This window comes from Labeo rohita, chromosome 8, assembly GCF_022985175.1.
Source record: "Labeo rohita strain BAU-BD-2019 chromosome 8, IGBB_LRoh.1.0, whole genome shotgun sequence".
Classification (NCBI taxonomy): domain Eukaryota; kingdom Metazoa; phylum Chordata; class Actinopteri; order Cypriniformes; family Cyprinidae; genus Labeo; species Labeo rohita.
In genome coordinates this window covers 7995227-8014099 of record NC_066876.1, presented here as the reverse complement: position 1 = coordinate 8014099, position 18873 = coordinate 7995227, and the positions used below count along the sequence as shown (strand labels likewise).

Genomic DNA, 18873 nt, shown 5'->3' with positions numbered 1-18873 from the left:
TGCCATTTTGAATGGTATGGTATGCTATTTAAAGTTGACAAACCTTCAGTCCAACCTGCGTCTAACAAGCAATAGCAAGTAGCAAATCATGTTTTTCCTAGGCTGCAATGTAAACTTTAGAAAAAGACATACTCTTTAGGTTTTGCCTCAACTCAATATTTAAAAAAAAATTACATTCATTGAACAATCACTATTTCATGGGGTCTTTAAAATTCAACAAAGCCTACATGTCATCTGCTATGGTCACTTCCTTTGCATCTCAGTTCACCTTTTAGTACAGGCCTTAGTGTTAACATGATTGTTTACATCCTGCAGACTGGACTTTTGGCTATTACTTGTTTCCTTTCTTTTGTTTGTGAGGCTACTGATCTGTAGCTGATTCGATGTGTTCAGGCCTGTATAAACTCAAACAGGAGGCCTTTTTTAAAAAAAAAAAAAGACATTAAGGAATAATGTACAGTTTATATCTGAAGGTCTGGAGTGGGGATACGGATAACGGACAGACCATCAGCACTTCTCCATGGAATAAAAGTTCCCTTTAACTTCACTACATTTAATACTTTGCACCAAAGTCACTGACATCATGGACCGTTGAACAGGTCTTCCTTCTACCACGAGGATTTTATGTCTGTTTTGTAACCAGGAAAAACAGTGCCATAATATCAGCAGGTGCTTTTTCATACCACAACGGAAGTATATCAAAAAAACTGCAAATCAACTGAGCTCCGCATGAAGTCTCGGATTCCATGTTTATCTTTATTGTATGTGTTTTTCTCTCTCTCTGTAAATTTTCTCTTATGTATACCTGAAATTGTTTATTAGATTAATCTTTACAAAAAAAGCAAAGTATATTTGTATAACGAATATATTGAAAACACAAATCCCAAGTAAGGACCAAAAACCTGCCTGCTGAAGTCCCCATGTATTGCATGTTTTTGAACACAAGCGGGGACTGTTTCTCTATCATGTTGTAGGACTAAATAAAGGTCAACTGACTGTAGGGTCTCAGATTAAAAATCAAGACATTAACATGATTGTGTCATCATAATAGTTCAGTAGACAATATATGAATTTATTTACATTTATAAATAGCTTCACTGTAGAAGCCCATTTGAAAACCATACGATATTCACTCAATCCTTCACAATAAAGAAGAACAGAAAAAGATGTACTTTCTTATTGCCAAAATTTAGCATAAAGAATTAATGTTTTCATTTATTGTTAAATTAAAAAACAAATGAACAATTAAAATTCTATTTTATTAAAGAAATACCAAGTTATACAATGTTTTAACTAAGTGTAAGTTTTATGCCTTCAGGTCACATTGACTGTTAAAATATTTTTTTTTTTGCAGGTGAAATCGTCGCACTGACCAACAGAAAGACACCTGGTTTTAAAGTGACTTCTGTGTGCTCTTCATATATCACTACAGTATTTACGATCCACCTTATTCTTCAGCGCGGAAGTAAGACTATGGGGAAGACTTCTGACTCATTAGCCGCTATAGGGAAATAACAAGAAGAATAACAACGTGCAGTAAATAGTAAAACTTTGCAATACAAACCAGTGTGTTCATAATTAAGAAATACATTAAAACTATAGCTGCAAACAGTGATTATGCTTCAGTTCAAGCGCTTTAAAGGGGTCATCGGATGCCTATTTTCCACAAGTTGATATGATTGTTTAGGGTCTTAATGAAAAGTCTATAATATACTTTGGTTAAAAATTCTCAATGGTTGTGTAAAACAACACCCTTTTTACTTTGTCAAGCTCTGCAAAATCATCCTGTTTTGGTCGAGGTTGCTTTAAATGTTAATGAGCTCTGCTCACCCCGCCCCTTTCTTCTTTCTGTGGAGTGACGAGCCTGTTTACTTTAGCCGCGTTTAGCTGCTAAGCTTGCTAACTAGCACGTTATTAGGAAAGGCGATCGCAAAGTTTCATATAAAAAAAACCCTTATACTCACTTCTGCTGTAAGTGAAGATGGATCACAAATGATTTGCGCGAATATACACGCATTTATGTAGATCAGGAGGCGCATTCCCTTCACAAACAAAAGTAATCCACTGCATCTTCAGCGGCTCAGACGTCGGGAGTAAATGACAACCACTATGTTCATTATTACATCCAGCAACATTTCAAACGCTCAATCGGAGATATTCTTGTCTAACTTACATCCCTGCTCCAACATCGAAACAATGGAGGTCGGACTGTTACAGCTGATCCGAGGTAAGACGCTCATGTCAATCAACTATCGTGGGAGCGGCCTCTGTTGGTGTGACGCCACAACGACAGGCATCTGAGAATGACTCGATTTGAAAAAGGGGATATTATTTTTACAGATTAATTAAAAACCGCTGCATGGATTTTTTATCATTATAGGTAGATTTGTACACACACTGCCAACACACATTAATGTTTAAACAACATGTAAAAGCGAACTTTGCATCCGATGACCCCTTTAAGGCATTTAAGCACTTGGGAGTTTTCGTTTAGACTTTATAGGCTTTTGGGTGTTTTTGGACAGGCCCCTTTTCTAAACGACCCTGTTATAGCTTGCCAAGGGGTAAATTTCAACATTTTTTGATAATTATTGACCTAGAGAGTCCAGAGAATTGCACTGCAGTGTTTTTTCCAGTTTGAGCAAAAAAACCTAGGACTAGTTCACAAAAGTAGATTTTTTATGTTTTCTCGATCATTTAACAAACGGTTTGATTGATAGCAGCAGTTTTAAAGGGAAAGTTGTTCGGAATGAGGAGGTCTATCATATGATACAAATATCATCTGTACATGTGAAAAAACAGCTCATTATACAAAATGCAACTGAAAAATGCAATATCGCCCCAAAGTGGCCAATTTCTTTCACATTTCTCACAGACCTTTGGGGTCGTGAGTCAAACAGGCCCACCAAGTTTTGTTTCAACTGACCTGTTTCATTAACCTGTTCTAATAGGTGCTGAAAGTTCATCTGCCTATGGCGGCCACGTTTTTTGAGATAAGCAAATGTCCTTATAGCCACTTGTGGCACTTTGGACCAAGACTGTGCGTAGCGATTTTCATGTTTATAGGACAAACAGTTGCGTAGTTATGGACATTTTCATATTTTTTCCATCTTATAGCGCCACCAAGTGGCGAAGCTATGTGCTTAAAACCCTTAAAAATACGGTAAGACACACCAATTTGCAATATCAAGCAGCAAAACGAGCTGTTTGAACAGCTAAAAACAGCTGGACCTAGATGAGACCATAAGCCACACCCCTAAAATTTACAAATCGCCACGCCCATTCTGGAAAAATAAGGTGGATTGCCAAAATTTAGCATAACTAATTAAAATATTTATATAAATTATGTTTTAATTTATTGTTGAATCCTACTATGCTCAAAAACAATTACATTTGTGTTTTAATAAATAAATACAAAGTTATACAAAGTTTTAAATAAGTGTAACGTACATCCTTTGGTTTTGTGTAAATTAAATTACATTGACCCTTGTTTCAAACGTTGTTCTGACCAACAGAAATCCGCTTGGTTTTAAAGTGACTTCTGTGTGAGTTGCTCTTCATACATCGCTACAAAATTTTTCACGTTTCCGCAATTAATATGTACGGAACTGGAAGACCAATCACAATGCAGTATATAAATCATGTAAGCAAGCAGACCAATCACAATTCAGGATTTAAATAAACGTATGTAAGAGGACCAATAACAATCCAGTATACATAATTATCAGTTGTATATATTCAAGTATTACAATAACGCCATAAAAGGTGAAAATTTTAACAATGTAAGTCAATTTTCACACTTTTACTTTATATTACTGAAATGAAGTGTAATATTTTTTTTTTTACAATTTTGTTTTACTAATACCCAACTGACAACCTAGAAACAATCCTAATTCATGTTAGTGTGTGTTAAATTTACAGTTATATCTTTCCTGCATCGCCTTAAAAGGCGTTGTTTATGTTGTAATATCAACAAAAGGATAAGATCTGTCAGAACGGTAACGTTAGTGAAGATTAAAGCAATCTGTCTGTATAAATCATCGAGCAGATACAGTATATTATTACATTGCATGTGTAAATGATCTGCTGTGAATGCGCAGGCCCGAGAGACTCCCTAGTCCTAAAATAACCCGTGCACTGGCATCCAAAGCACGGCTTTTATTCATGCAGACTATGAATTGACAGTCTGAATAACTTTAACCATGCGTATATGGATCTGATATTGTGTCGTGCACTTAAATCAATCGAAACAACTTCGTGAGGCTAATATTACCAAAAGCAGTGGACACTAAATATTCATTTACAACTTAAAATGTCTTACAGGTCGAGATATTCAGAAGGTAGCTCACGTTCAACTCAACCGGTGGTTGATTTCACCTCTCCCGGTTTAGCGGTGATGGAGGTTGAACGTCTTCTGGTCTCTGGAAAATCCATCTACTCTAACGCAGATGAAGTCTGGCCTAATCTTTACATCGGCAACATGTAAGCACACCGCAGTTTTTTCACATTAATTCTTATTTATAGCTTGCATATGCGTAAAAATGACACATTTGTTGTTCAAAACGTATTTTTAATGCTTATTGGTAAAGTTACGTAGTTATCTGCATAACGAGTTGCTGCTGTTCCTAATGTAGTATGTGTTGTTGAACACAAGAGGGAGCTGTTTCTATAAAAATAACTTGAACCTGAGTATTTAAAATAACAAAAATGTTATATGAATTAACAAAGCAACTAAAACAAGTGTTCTGCTGACATTTCATAACCTGTATGTTTAATACTTCTCTTTAGGGATATAGCTGAAAACTGCGCAGAGATGAGAAGGCATCGCTTCACCCATGTCCTGAACTGCGCCCACAGCTCCAGACGTGGCGGTGAGATCTATGATGGCATGGGGATCACATACATGGGCATAGACGCACACGATTCACCCACCTATGACATGAGCGTCAATTTTAACAAAGCTGCTGAATTTATACATACAGCACTGAAAGAAAGAGGTAAGTGTGTGTCCTATTAAACCAGTCTACGCTCCTGCAACTGAGGGTCACTAAACTCTATCTTCTCATCGAAGGCAAAATCCTGGTTCACTGTCATGTTGGAGTGAGTCGATCAGCAACTGTAGTTTTGGCATATTTGATGCTGAAACACAACATGACGCTGGTGGAGGCAGTCCAGAAGGTAAAAGAAGGAAGAGGCGTCTTTCCCAACCGAGGCTTCCTCAGACAACTCATTGACCTTCATATTAAATTATACGGCTACAGAAACTAGATACACAACAGCCAGGGGAGACAATGAAAATTGGGGGGACAGGAGAAACATGGACTGATGCGGGTTTTATTATTTTTGGAGCAGAAACTTATGCAGATTGTTCATTTGAAATGTATTTGATCTCTTTCTGATTTGTGTTGTTTTATTCAGTTCAAATAATTTTAAATGAACATATTAAAACGAACATAGCTGATGATGTATTATCTCTCTTGCTTTTTTTATTGAGTAAACATTAACATACATGCCCGTTTATTCAAGTGCAAATATTCAACAATATACAATTATGCATATAAATAGACAGAAAAAAGAGGGGAAAAACAGCTACAAAAATACACACATTAATAAATAAATAAACAAACAAGCCAGCCAGGAAGGAATAAAATAAAATAAAATAAAATAATAACAAATAAATAAATAAAACTAAAAATTAAATTTAAAAAAATATAATAAAAAAAGAAAAGAAAATAAACAGAATAAGAGTATAACTGGGTATTAAAATGTCAGATAAATACTTTGTAGAGCTTACAAATGTTTAAAGCCAGGGAGGAATAAAATAAAATAAAATAATAACAAATAAATAAATAAAACTAAAAATTAAATAAAAAAAAATATAATAAAAAAAATAATAAAATAAACAGAATAAGGGTATAAGTGGGTATAAAAATGTCAGATAAATACTTAGAGCTTACAAATGTTTAAAGCAAGGGAGGAATAAAATAAAATAAAATAAAAAATATAATAAAAAAATAAAATATAATAAACAGAATAAGGGTGTAAGCAGGTATAAAAATGTCAGAAAAATACTTTGTAGAGCTTACAAATGTTTAAAGCCAGGGAGGAATAAAAAATAAAAATTAAATTAAATTAAATTAAATTAACAGAATGAGGGTGTAATTGGGTATAAAAATGTCAAAAAAATATTTTGTAGAGCTTACAAATGTTTAAAGCCAGGGAGGAATAACATAAAATAAAATAATAACAAATAAATAAATACAATTAAAAAAAAAAAAAAAAATATATATATATATATATATATAAAAATAAAAAAATAATACAATAATAAAATAAAATAAACAGAATAAGGGTATAATTGAGTATAAAAATGTCAGATAAATACTTAGAGCTTACAAATATTTAAAGCCAGGGAGGAATAAAATAAAATAAAATAAACAGAATCTGGTATAAAAATATCAAATAAATACTTGCAGAGCTTACAAATGTTTAAAGCCTTTCTAGCTTTTATTGTTATTTTTTATAGACTTCTTAAAATAACCTCTAATACTATGTACAGCCTTTCTTCTGTAACTAAACCCTAAAAGTGGTGGTTTAGTATTAGTATTAGTACATTTTTAAAAATGTTCATTAAAAGCACCTTTTTATCCTCTTTAGAATATTCAGTGAAGCAAAAAAGTGCATTTTCGCATAAAAGTGACAGAGGTCTATAACTGAATATTTTCACTGATTAATTTCAGTATTATCTCTCCCACTGTTTAAGGAGTTACGGAGTTTACGTTACTGCCTTGCGTTAGTTCCGCAGTTGCCATAGCGACCTAACTATATACGGAAACAATTACAAGCAGCTGACGATACAAACCAGCGAATAAGGTATTATTGTCTTAAACGATTTATTAGTCTAAAAATTCAGATTTTGAATGCTCGTGCAAATGTATCAGGAATACTTATTTACATATAGAAAGTAAAATGTTAATGGTGAACTCTCAAAAATCCATCAAATTAGAGACACGGTGATTCAATAACTAATTTTTTTCAATATGTAAACACATAATGGAATCACTTCTGAAGCACGCTAACGAAGAAGATGGCTAGCCCGCAAACATCCGAGCTGCCCCCGCCGCATATTGACCCGACGCAAGCACCGGTGGCCTTCGGTAACTGGGCGATTCCGAAGCTGATGCTGGAGCTGCAGGACGCGGAGCGGTTTACCCGGCAGAGGGCGCTCGCTGCACTCTGCGACCTCGTCCACGACCACGAGCGGGCCTATGAAGCCATTCTCAGTGGTAAACACATCCTTATTAATAAACTCGTTTGTCTATCCTAAGAAGCGAAATAGTTGCTAAATTAACTTATTTCTGCATTTTGAATTTCTATAGTCTTTCTAGAGCCTAAATATGTCTTTTAAAAAACCCACATGCTTTCAAACTGTTTCTTTCTGTTCTTCATAGGGTGTATGGAAAGACTTAAAATGTTGCTGCAAGATGAGGATGACTTAGTCAGGGTCAAAACCACTGAAGTGCTTTATACACTTGCTTCACACAGCTTAGGAAGGTGAGTCATGCACGAATCTGAGGGCTGACCGATTTCTAGTGTTTTAATTTTTGTAAGGTTTTGGCATGTGAATGTGCTTGGCCCTGCATATTATGGCTATATGTTATTTATGTCAGATTATGTCAGTATATTTCATATATTGACAGTATATAGAGTAAGTGAAACTTTAACAAGGCTCAACAATAAAGATTGTATTTATTTAAGTATATTTAAGTTATATTTTTCATGTTTGTGATACATATATATCTCATATATCTACTCACCAAGCCTTAGTTTCAAATTTCAAACATTTTGAAATACTATTTAAAATAACTGTTTTCTATTTGAATATTTTTTTAAAATGTAATTTATTCCTGTGATTTCAAAGCTGAATTTTTAGCATCATTACTCCAGTCACATGATCCTTCAGAAATCATTATAATATTCTGATTTGCAGCTAAAAAAGAAAACATTTATTATTATTTATTTATTTATTAATTATTATTATTATTATTATTATTATTATTATTATTATTATTATTATGTTGAAAACAGCTAAGTAGTGTTTTTTCAAGTTTATGATGAATAGAAAGTTCAGAAGAACAGCATTTTTCTGAAATAACATTATAATATAGTATAGTGTATAATGTTACAAAAGATCTTTGGATCTTTCTATTCATCAAAAATTCCTAAAAAATGTACTCAACTGTTTTAAATATTGATGATAATAGTAATATTTTTTTCTTGAGCAGCAAATCAGCATATATGATGTGATATGATATGATATGATTATATGATTTCTGAAGGATCATGTGACACTGAAGACTGGAGTAATAATGCTGAAAATGTAGCTTTGATCATAGGAATAAATTACACTTTATAATATGTTTAAATAGAAAACAGTTGTTTTAAAGAGTAAAAAAAAGAATAAAAATATTACTGTTTTAATATTTATTTTTATATATTTTTTAATATGTATATTATATTACATTTTAATAAAAGAATATATACAGGCTGATATGCACACTGTTTCCAAAATTGAGAATATTAAGAAATGTCTCTTCAAATCAGCATATTAAAATGATTTCTAAAGATTCATGTGACAATAAAGACTGGAGTAATGATGTTGAAAATTAAAAATAAATTAAAATCAATTTTAATATATATTATAATGAAAAACAGTGCTTTTAAATTGCAAAAACATTTCACAGTTTTGCTGTTTTTACTGTATTTTTGTAGTTGTCAGCACACTTTCAAAAATGTACATTTAAAAAGGTAAATTTCCAGAAAAATTGAAAAAAAAAAAAGTTTTTTTTTTATTTTGCCCAAAGAATATTTTAGTGCATTTTAGATTGGCCAAGCCTTTGAAAATGTAATATTTAATATCACAAAGATGGAGGTGATATTTTTTAAACTCCACACACGTCATTTTTTTCCATTTTGACTTTTGCTTTCCAAAAGTATTAAATATACAGATATGTGTGTTCACACAGAGATGCCTTTCTGAAATTTGACATTGTGGGTCCCCTCGCAAACCTGATTGAGGACCCTGTGAATGCCTGTCGTAAAAACGTGCACGAGGCACTCAACAGGATTGCTGAATTTCCTTCAGGTGACTATTGTTTCTTATACAGTAAATATATTTCAAAAGCTTTTTATTTGACAAGTCCTCTGTTGTGTCCTCTACAGGAGCAGTGTTTATGGTGTCTATGGGGCTGGTTCCCAAACTGGTACTGAAGGTCCCAGATGAAGAAGAGAGCATCCGTGCTTCAATTCTCTCCACATTGAGCTGCTGTGTGAGTGTGAACGCCCTGCCTGCGCTGGAGAGTGATGCGGTTCATGTCCTAAAAGATGAGCTCTCTCACCCCTCCCCTGCCATCCGCCGGGCAGCCACATCTACTTTAGTGGGAATCAGGTAGGCAAAATGGTATACAAAAGTTTAGTTCAGGTTAAGGGTGACTGTGAACATAGTGCAGGTCAGAGACTCTTTAAAAAAAATAAAAAGGAGCATGTATTTCTTTCCTGTTCTCTCCTAGTGTGCCTGCAGATGGGAAGATGAAGGTGTGTGAGGAGAATCTTCTGCAAGTGTTGGTCAAGCTGTTGTCGGATGATGACCAAGGAGTTGTCGCTAATGCTGCAGGGACCATTATGAACACGGCTGTTATCACTAAGGGTCAGCACAAAATCACGTTTCAGTAATTTTTGTAATGTATGAGCCAATGCTGATGTTAGAATTACAATTAAATATCTATTATAGTGCTATATGTAGGGATAGTTCACCTAAAAATAAAAATTCAGTCATCATTTATTCACTCTAATGCATCCAGACTTTTTATTTTATTTTATTGAACACAAATGTAGATGTTGTGGTTACCAACATTTAGAACAGTCACCAATATATTTTCCAATATTTTCTTTTCTGTTCTGAAGAAGAGAGAAAGTTATACAGAGTTATGAGGGTGAATAAATGATGACTGAATTTTAATTTTTGGGTGAACTACCCCTTTAAAACCTCTAGATGGGGTTGACGTTTGTTATATGCACATACATTAGATCAGGGGTTTTCAGACTTTTTGATGCCATAGTCCATAGTCAGAGTTTGTGGAATTTTGTCGATCATGTGCCCTCCAATTTCACTTCCTGTCATTTCTCAACTGTCCTACCAGAATAAAGGCAAAAAAACCATATATATATATTATTTATATAATCAGGTGCTTAGCCTGAATTGTAAAGGAAATAAATTAGGTATAAATTAGAAAATGTAGAAAAACGGGCAACATTTTTAAAAATAATTATTTAAATTTTTATTAATTAATTTTTTTTGTAAGTATTAAAAGGATTGTGTATTTATTTCTTATTTAATTGTTAATTTTTATTTTATCTGTTTTTTATATGTAATTTTTTTATATGTAAATAGGAAATAAGCATCATTAGATACTATTATAGTTTTTATTAATATTTTAAATTAATTTTTAATTTGAATTTTTATTATTTTTTTTTGTTAAAAAAAGTATTGAAGTATTGTATTTATTTTTGTAAGTTTTAGTTATTTTAGCACATTAAGTGAAACATAAAATAACATGTTGCCTTGACAGCTAGATGAAATAAAATAAATGTAGCATTTTTTAGCATCACGACATACTATTATAGTTTTTATTAATATTTTAAATTAATTTTTATTTAAAATTTGTATACATTTATTTTTTTGTAAAAAAAAAAAAAAGTATTAAAGTATTGTATTTATTTATGTTATTGCATTAATTATTTTTTATTTTTTATTTTTTTTTTTTTTTAAATATGTCTGTATAGTTTTTATTCTTTTAGTTTAGTTATTTTACTACGTTAAGTGAAAAATAAAAATAACATGTTGCCTTGACTGCTAGCTGAAATAAAATAAATGAAGCATTTTTAGCATCTTGGGATACTATTAGTTTTTATTAATATTTGGAATTCATTTTTTAATTTTTTTAAAATAATGTTTTTTAAATATCTGTATAGTTTTTATTCTTTTATTTAAGTTTTATTTATTTTAGTACATTAAGTGAAAAATAAAAATAACATGTTGCCTTCACAGCTAGCTGAAATAAAATAAATGCAGCATTTTTTAGCATCATGAGATACTATTATACTTTTTATTACTATTTTGAATTCATTTTTTTAATGTTTATTTTTTGTAAATATTCATTTTTATTTGACATATTTCTGTATACTTTTTATTCTTTTATTTCAGTTTTATTTATTTTAGAACATTATTATACATTTAATACATAATTTATAATTACATTTATTTTAGTTAAAGTTTAGGTTCATTTTTAAAACTATAATAAGTCTAGTCTACAAACATAAACCTGACTTTATTTCTTCAGAACAATGATGTTTTGGCCAACATCAACATCATCAGCCACTGAAGTGTTTCTTAGATGTTGTAAAAAAACAACAGGCAACAGATGTGTGATTCTAATAATGTGAGCACCAACAACAACAACAATTTCTAATTCTATATAATTCTATTACTTGATTAGGTCCTCTAGAATATGTGTATCTAGAAATATATCACACAGATGTTCTTTAAAATGTTGTTAGGTCTACTCATATTGCCACACTTTACAGTGAAAAACAAAAATATAAATAAAAAATTATAAAACGTGTAAACTATTGCCTGGAAAATATTCAGGTTTCTATTACATTTAAATTATTTTTCTACTCACCATCAAAGTACTTTCAGATGTATAAACCTGAAAAGAATCATAAAAAAAGTCTGCAGAATAAAATAATTTTCATAATTTCCGACCAGTAAGAAAATAACAGTAATATTATCAGAATCCATAGATTTGATTTGATTATTTTTATTTTTACAAATGTCTTATTATTAAACTAAATTTTTACACTGTTTTTACATCAAATTCACCTCTTAGCACTCCCTTGTGGCCCTTTGGGGGTCCTGGACCCCAGTCTGAAAACCTTTAGATTAGATTAGACTAGGCAAGATCTCATTATCTTCCTGTTTCCAGGTAAAACCGAGGCGCTGAACGCAGGTGCCCTCGCCCCTCTCCTGCAGCTGGTGGTGAGCGAGAATACGGCGGTGTGTGCCAATGCCCTCCGTGCCCTTACAGTCCTGGCAGAGGTTCCTAGGGCCCGGGCACAGCTGCTGGAGCATGTGCCTCTGCTGAAGACCAGACTCACACACCCTACCGCCATCATCCAGAGAGCTGCATCCACTGCCATTGAAGTCATCTCCTGGAAACCATGAGGAAAACAAGAGTTCACCTGACACAAGACCTGGTGTGATATAAAACAAAAAATCAGTGGAAACACACTAATTAAAAAAAGAACTAAAAGAACAGAATAATAGTCACAATTAAGAATTCTGATGAATGACGTTGTTTGTTTTGAATTCTAAATCTGTTATAGATCAGCTGCGTAGCAACTATTCCAACCCGCGTACGTGACTGACATGCTTTAGAGATGTTAATATAGTGTAAACGTATTGAAAGGTAAACTATGTCAAATTCTTGTGGTGTGGTTTAATCCCAGTGTAGTGTAAATGTGCAGTGTCATGTTTTCGGAAAACCCCTCGGTGCGGCGAATGGATTGAACCAGCGGTCAACGGCAGCGAGCACGTTCTCGCTATCTGTCACACGACATGCGGAGTCACGACAGATAAATATTTGTGTCTGGTTGTTGCCAACCAGTCCGAGCTAATACAGGGCACACGCTGAGTTTGGTTTGCCCGCTCCGTTCTATAAAGTCATATTTGTTCTTGTGGAATTAAACGGGAGGATTATATCGCCGGGAGGAGTGCGGGTGGAGGCTGTGTATTTTGGGATCATATTTGCTGGATAGGTAAGTTTATACTTAACATACTGTATCTGTTTGATTAAATTAAAGTGAAATTATTTTAGGCAGCGCAAGAAATTCTCCGAATTGAACCGACGGTGCCTGGTCTGTTACTTGAACATATCTATAATATAGTATAGGTTACTTATTTAAGTCTAACGGTGATACTAAAGTAATCAGAGCAAGTGCACGTTATGGTATAAGGTCATTTGTCTGGCTCTTCATCGAGCTAAAATCACAAATCGACACAGGATTGATGTAGTCGGCAAGATTATGGCAGTGGATGATGCGATGCTTTTACATAACACGAGGCGACAGAGCCGGAGAACAGGTGCCTATGGCAAGCCATTTCAACATTTAATAGTATCCCTTTCATGTTCCTAGCACTTGTTATTAGTAAATCACAATAAAGCAACTAGAATCTATTTCAGCTTGATTAGCTGTTAATTAATACTGGTACTTGATTTGCTGCTATTCATCATCCCGCTTGCAAATTGGCAAGAGATAGAAATGACTAGAACATATTTTAGTTGTTGCTGGCACCCATTCCAGTTTTATTCATTAGATGCTAACTTTCGCAATAGAGGGTTTGCACTTGCGTCATGGTTTGGTCAGTTTCCCATACTGGTGATAGTCGGAATTAAACAACAGCATGGGTTTCACTTTTAATTTATGCTGTCTAAACCATGGAAAAAAACATGTGGAAGTTGCTGAATCATATAGAGAACGTCTTAGTAAGCAGGAAAGGGCGCAATACTTTAACAGACTTAAATTAATAAGTGGTAAAGATGCATACGAGCAGTATTACTTAAGATGTAAGCCTAATATTTCACCTACCTGACCAGAAATGATAAGAACAAACATGAATGTTGTCAAGATTCTTGCCCTGGAAATCCTAGTTCAGTTTGCCTAACCACAAACGCCTTTTGTTCCTCAGTTTTGCGCACTCTTCTCCTTGATTTGTTATAACTTTTGGCAGTATATAGTACTGAAAATGTTTTTTCCAGTCCAACCGATGAGTACAGTCCAAAAGAATCAGATTTGTGTGTTTAGACACAGGTTAGATGTCCAGATATCAAATATGTATCTGATGTAAAACCACAGGGCTGGAAATTAACAAGGGCTTGTGGCAAGACAAAGGAGCAAAAAAATGCCCTTGCACAATTAAACAATCTATTACGGCTGTCACGATTACAATGAAATGTGACAATGAACGAAAAGTGTCAATTCACGGAATTACATTTCGATTTGCTCACACTGCATCAGATTGCTTTTACACACTGTTCTGTGCAGCGTTGAGCCTTATGACCAATCAAATGCATTTCTGTTGAACATACAAATGCTTTGGCCAATCAGATTAGATTCATCAGCACTGAAAATGCTGGAGCTGTTGATGAGTATGCACGCTTGCAAATTCCGTCATCATAAACAACACAGTGCAAATATGATGTAAATAAAAGATTACTTAATTTCGTAGCTTCAGCAATTATAACGGAGTTTTTGCATAACTTGTGCTAGACTTGGCTGACGTAATGGACCGACACATGTGGCCTTGGACCACAAAACCAGTGATAAGGGTCAGTTTTTTGAAATTGAGATTTATACATCATCTGAAAGCTAAATAAATAAGCTTTTCATTGATGTATAATAGTAGGACAATATTTGGCTGAGAAAATATGGAATCTAGGGGTGCAAAAAAAATCAAAATATTGAGAAAATCAGCTATAAAAATTTTCCAAATGAAAAGTTCTTAGCAATGCATATTACTAATTAAAAATGAAGTCTTTATATATTTACAGTAGAACATTTAGGAAATAATATCCTAACAATGTTTGGCAATAATCATCATTAATCATAATTAATAATCATCATTACAATATAAAGAGCATGAATCTACAATAATAATTTTTGCCATAATATTGCAGCCCTATGAGCTCCTGTTTTTTACATGTATAATTTAGATACAATTTTAAAGAGTCTATTGTTATTGACAATAGTTTAAAATATTAATTAAAGTAACTGGGTAAATTAAAGTATTTGACATTAAAGTCAACATTGTATGGTTTTTATAATAATAAGGTGATAATAAAAATTGCCCCCTCACAAATGTAAAAAAATGTCCCTTTAAATCAATTCCAGGTGGCACCTGGAAGTGATAATTTTTTAAATTACTAAAAAATCCAACAGTGACTTGAGTATATATAGTAAAATATAAATCACTCTTTGATTTCTTACTAGTAATTAAAAAAATAATCACTAGTAGTGACATTAAAGTAATAGTTAACTTAAAGCAATAAATTGTAAAAATGGATTGCCATAGATGTGTGACGCTGATGGGAGCTGAGAAAAAGCTTTTCTCCTAAATATAAATGGAATATTCTCAACCATTTTACATCCTGCTCTTTAAAAATAGTGAATATTTTTATATACCGTTTGTTTTTTTTTCTGCGTCATACTATGTAACACCACTTTGAGGCAGATCCTGCAGGCTGTATCATATATTCTAAGTTGTAGCTTAAACATTTCACCTGAAATCTCAGAGGAATGTACAGCGTGTTAATTACTAAGACCATCAATCCCCTGCTCATGAGAGATCCTAATTATCAGTAGCTGATGTGCAATACATTTCTGAATCCAATTAACCGGTGGTCGTTAATACCAGCAACTACTCAAAGTCTGCCTGAGCTCATAAGCAGACATCTGTTTGAGCAATTCAGTCAAATATGTATTATTACTTCATATCAAACACCCACGTTTCGTGCTGCTTCTCTAAGCAGGCCCAGATTATGTAATGCACCTGACATCCATATCCAGTACCTTAGAGAGAATGAAGGAATGTGGCCAATATAATTGAGATCTGTGGATCAATTGACCACATGTAGCAGGCCATCTGCTTGCTCAAAAGCAGCCATCTGCTGTGATGACTCATCAGCCAGCGTCTTACTGCTTATTAAAGACGTCTCTGAAACCCACAATCAATCACAGACAATAAGCCCTTGTACGTACTATAAGGCTGATTCGCTAGGTGTTAAAAACAGGCTGATTTTATATAAAAATACTTATTATTGTGTCAGTGATTGGAGTGCATATGCAATTTTATATTAAGCAACACATTTACACTCTGCAGGGACATGTTTTTGTCATCTCTCATTAAAACAAGGACCACTGATGCATTTCAACAGGTTGTCATGACAGTAGGATTATTCTTATGCATAAACATAACCTCCGTGATCTGGGATCGGGATGTTGCATGGATGTGTGTTTAGTGAAAACAGTGTTTGGATGAAGTCTAAGATTTGTTTGAAGAGCATGAGCCTGCTTGACAAGTTCATTCACCGGATGGATTTGATTACAGCCTTAGGATAGAATAAAGCAAAGATTTATGTTTGAGTCTTTTGTACTCACGCTTCAAGCTTCTTAACCATGGAGGGATTACATAGGACCCTTCTATAGGATTTTTAATTAAAATGTGACCGACCCCTTTGCAATCTGATCAACCCTGCAGGGATGAATGGATAGGAATCGGAGAGGTGGAGAAGGGGGAACAGGGTGTGTTGATGGATATATGGGAAGGCAAAGTATTGCATAGTTGATTATTCCATTCATATCAGTTTTAAGTGTTCAGTTACTGTATTTACTGATGATGAGCTTTTCAAGAAATGATTTGAACTTGTATCGACTAGATTGTTGGCTGTGATTGAGCGTTTATAAGGAGTGTCAATCTTTATCTTGGTGTAGTGGGCTGAGATTGATCTCTGAAGAGGTGGAAGATTGTTTCTGCTTGTTGAATGTAAACGAGGAATGGCAAACGCCTGAGTTTGGGGATAGGAGATGGGATGGGAAAGAGTCTGTCAAGAAAAGTGAGCCCTGCAATATTTCAGAGGAAGAAAAAACAGACCAAAGCAAAAGAGTGATTTTATGTAAGTCAAGATTTTATTTTTTTTAGCACTAAAAAACTGCATGACTTTACTTTGTGGTACTGTTGTGGTACTATACAAGAAAATACAGTAACAATTTAGTATTAGGACCAATTCTCACTGTTAAAGGGGTCATCGGATGCAGAGTTCACTTTCATGTTGTTTGAACATTAATGTGTGTTGGCAGTGTATGTACAAATCTACCCTATAATGATAAAAATCCGTGCAGTGGTTTTTAATGAATCTGTAAAAATAATATCCCCTTTTTCAAATAGAGCCATTCTCAGATGCCTGTCATTGTTGCGTCACACCCACAGAGGCCACTCCCACGATAGTTGATTGACATGAGCGTCTTACCTCAGACCAGCTGTCACAGTTCAACCTCCATTGTTTAGATGCGGTAGCAGGGATGTAAGTTAGACAAGAATATCTCAGATTGAGCAATTGAGGTGTTGTGTTGCTGGATGTTATAATGAACATAGTGGTCGTCATTTATTCCCGACATCTGAGCCGCTGAAGATGCAGTGGATTACGTTTATTTGTGAAGAGAATGTGCCTCCCGATCTATATAAATGTGTCTATGTTTGCACAAATCATTCGTGATCCAGCTTCACCTACAGCAGAAGTGAGTATAAGGGTTTTTATGAATCTCTGCAATCACCTTTCCTAATAACATGCTAGTTAGCAAGTTTTGCGGCTAAATGCGGCTAAAGTAAACAATCTCTCAGAGCAGCAGAGAGAAGAGAGGGGCGGGGCGAGCAGAGCTCATTTGCATTTAAAGGAACAGTCCCTCAGAATGAGATCATTTTTGCAGAGCTGATTTTGGCAAGGTAAAAAGGGTGTTGTATTAAACTACCATTGAGAATTTTTAACCAAAGTATATTATAGACTTTTCATTAAGACCCTAAAGAATCATATCAACTTGTGGAAAATGGGCATCCGATGACCCCTTTAAAGGAGTAGTTCACTTCCAGAACAGAAATTTACTGATGATGTACTCATGTACATGTCTTTCTTCCTTCAGTCGTAAAGAAGGAGGATTTCACTCCATATAGTGGACTTCTATGGTACCCGTTACTTTGAACTTTCAAAATGCAGTTTAAAAACAGCTTCAAATGGCTCTAAATGTTCCCAGCCGAGGGTCTTATCTAGCAAAACAATTGTTTATTTTGTACAATTCGTAACCTTTTTAACCTCAATGCTCATCTTGTCTAGCTCCGCGTGAACTCTGAATTCTGGTACAAAACAGTTAGGGTAGGTCGAAAAACTCCTGTCTCATTTTCTCCTCCAACTTCAAAATCATCCTACATCACTGCAGAAGTACCAACCCAGTGTTTACAAAGTGAACATGCAAAGAAGATCAAATGCCCTTTACAAAAAAAGGTAAAACAGCGACATAGGACAATTTTGAAGTTGGAGGAGAAAATGAAATGAAATTTTTTCGACATACCCTGTCTTGAGTACACATGCACATCGTAGAGCTAGACAAGACAAGCATTTGAGGTTAAAAGTATAGAAATTGTAATTTTTAGAAAATAACGGATCGTTTTGCTAGATAAGACCTTTCTTTGTCAGCTGCGATCGTTTAGAGCCCTTTAAAGCTGTATTTACACTCCATTTTAGAAGTTCAAACTCACAGGCACCATAGAGGTCCACTATAAGGAGAGAAATCCTAAATGTTTTCCTCAAAAAACATAATTTCTTCATGACTGAAGAAAGACATGAACATCTTGGATGGCAATGGGGTGAGTAAATTATCTGTAAATTTTTGTTATGGAAGTGAATGTCTCCTTTAACTAGTTGCTTATTAGCACGCCTATTATAAACAGATTGGCTGTTTGTTAGTACTTATAAAGAGCATATTATGCATAACCATATTGTACATCCCTAATCCTACTCAATACCTAAACTTAAAATTAAAATGCAAAATTCATGGTTTTAATGGTTTGTTAATAGAAGGAACTGGACTTGAAAATATGTATGCCATACAGGTCAAAGGTCACAAGAGAGCCTCAGAAAAATTAAAGCTACGCCTCAGTGCCTGTGAACACCACATGCTATGTTTACAGAGGATTTGTAGATCAGT

The 18873-nt window shown here is 34.0% G+C and overlaps 3 protein-coding genes and 1 long non-coding RNA gene across 7 annotated transcripts in view; 3 read left to right on the top strand and 1 right to left on the bottom strand.

Moving 5' to 3' along the window:
* Positions 1 to 1940: 1940 nt before the first annotated feature.
* LOC127169365 (dual specificity protein phosphatase 26-like) lies at positions 1941 to 5443 on the top strand. 3 transcript variants are annotated; one of them, XM_051116683.1, is made up of 4 exons: positions 1941 to 2227; positions 4324 to 4482; positions 4789 to 4997; positions 5072 to 5443. In XM_051116683.1, exons 2-4 carry the CDS (start codon positions 4397 to 4399, stop codon positions 5266 to 5268), a joined length of 492 nt encoding a protein of 163 aa, XP_050972640.1. In that variant the 5' UTR covers positions 1941 to 2227; positions 4324 to 4396; the 3' UTR covers positions 5269 to 5443. The 3 variants fall into 3 exon arrangements, with proteins under 3 accessions (XP_050972640.1, XP_050972639.1, XP_050972638.1); XM_051116682.1 differs by lacking the exon at positions 1941 to 2227 and adding an exon at positions 3579 to 3643; XM_051116681.1 differs by lacking the exon at positions 1941 to 2227 and having other exon boundaries at positions 4121 to 4482.
* Positions 5444 to 6799: 1356 nt separating this feature from the next.
* Positions 6800 to 12296, top strand: rsph14 (radial spoke head 14 homolog). Its single transcript, XM_051116652.1, has 7 exons — positions 6800 to 6873; positions 7072 to 7286; positions 7452 to 7554; positions 9027 to 9145; positions 9223 to 9448; positions 9570 to 9706; positions 12045 to 12296. Exons 2-7 carry the CDS (start codon positions 7088 to 7090, stop codon positions 12281 to 12283), a joined length of 1023 nt encoding a protein of 340 aa, XP_050972609.1. The 5' UTR covers positions 6800 to 6873; positions 7072 to 7087; the 3' UTR covers positions 12284 to 12296.
* On the bottom strand, positions 9555 to 12517 carry LOC127169372 (uncharacterized). Its single transcript, XR_007828236.1, has 4 exons — positions 12390 to 12517; positions 11742 to 12270; positions 10082 to 10192; positions 9555 to 9700 (listed from the first exon to the last, which is right to left on the bottom strand). It is a non-coding gene; the product is annotated as an uncharacterized LOC127169372 (long non-coding RNA).
* A 270-nt stretch (positions 12518 to 12787) lies between these two features.
* LOC127169348 (dematin-like) overlaps positions 12788 to 18873 on the top strand; it is a 37992-nt gene continuing 31906 nt past the window's right edge. For both annotated transcript variants that reach the window (XM_051116648.1, XM_051116647.1), the window contains exon 1: positions 12788 to 12876. The gene's annotated coding sequence lies outside the window, so the exon portion shown is untranslated. The remainder of the gene's footprint in view (positions 12877 to 18873) is intronic.

What these genes read in the sequence shown, in the direction of transcription:
- LOC127169365 (XM_051116681.1), top strand. Translation starts at nt 4,313, where the DNA reads ATGTCTTACAGGTCGAGATATTCAGAAGGTAGCTCACGTTCAACTCAA. An exon ending in AATCTTTACATCGGCAACAT is followed by an intron (nt 4,483 to 4,788) that starts GTAAGCACACCG and finishes ACTTCTCTTTAG; the next exon opens with GGATATAGCTGAAAACTGCG. An exon ending in TACAGCACTGAAAGAAAGAG is followed by an intron (nt 4,998 to 5,071) that starts GTAAGTGTGTGT and finishes TTCTCATCGAAG; the next exon opens with GCAAAATCCTGGTTCACTGT.
- rsph14 (XM_051116652.1), top strand. Translation starts at nt 7,088, where the DNA reads ATGGCTAGCCCGCAAACATCCGAGCTGCCCCCGCCGCATATTGACCCG. An exon ending in CTATGAAGCCATTCTCAGTG is followed by an intron (nt 7,287 to 7,451) that starts GTAAACACATCC and finishes TGTTCTTCATAG; the next exon opens with GGTGTATGGAAAGACTTAAA. An exon ending in CACGGCTGTTATCACTAAGG is followed by an intron (nt 9,707 to 12,044) that starts GTCAGCACAAAA and finishes TCCTGTTTCCAG; the next exon opens with GTAAAACCGAGGCGCTGAAC.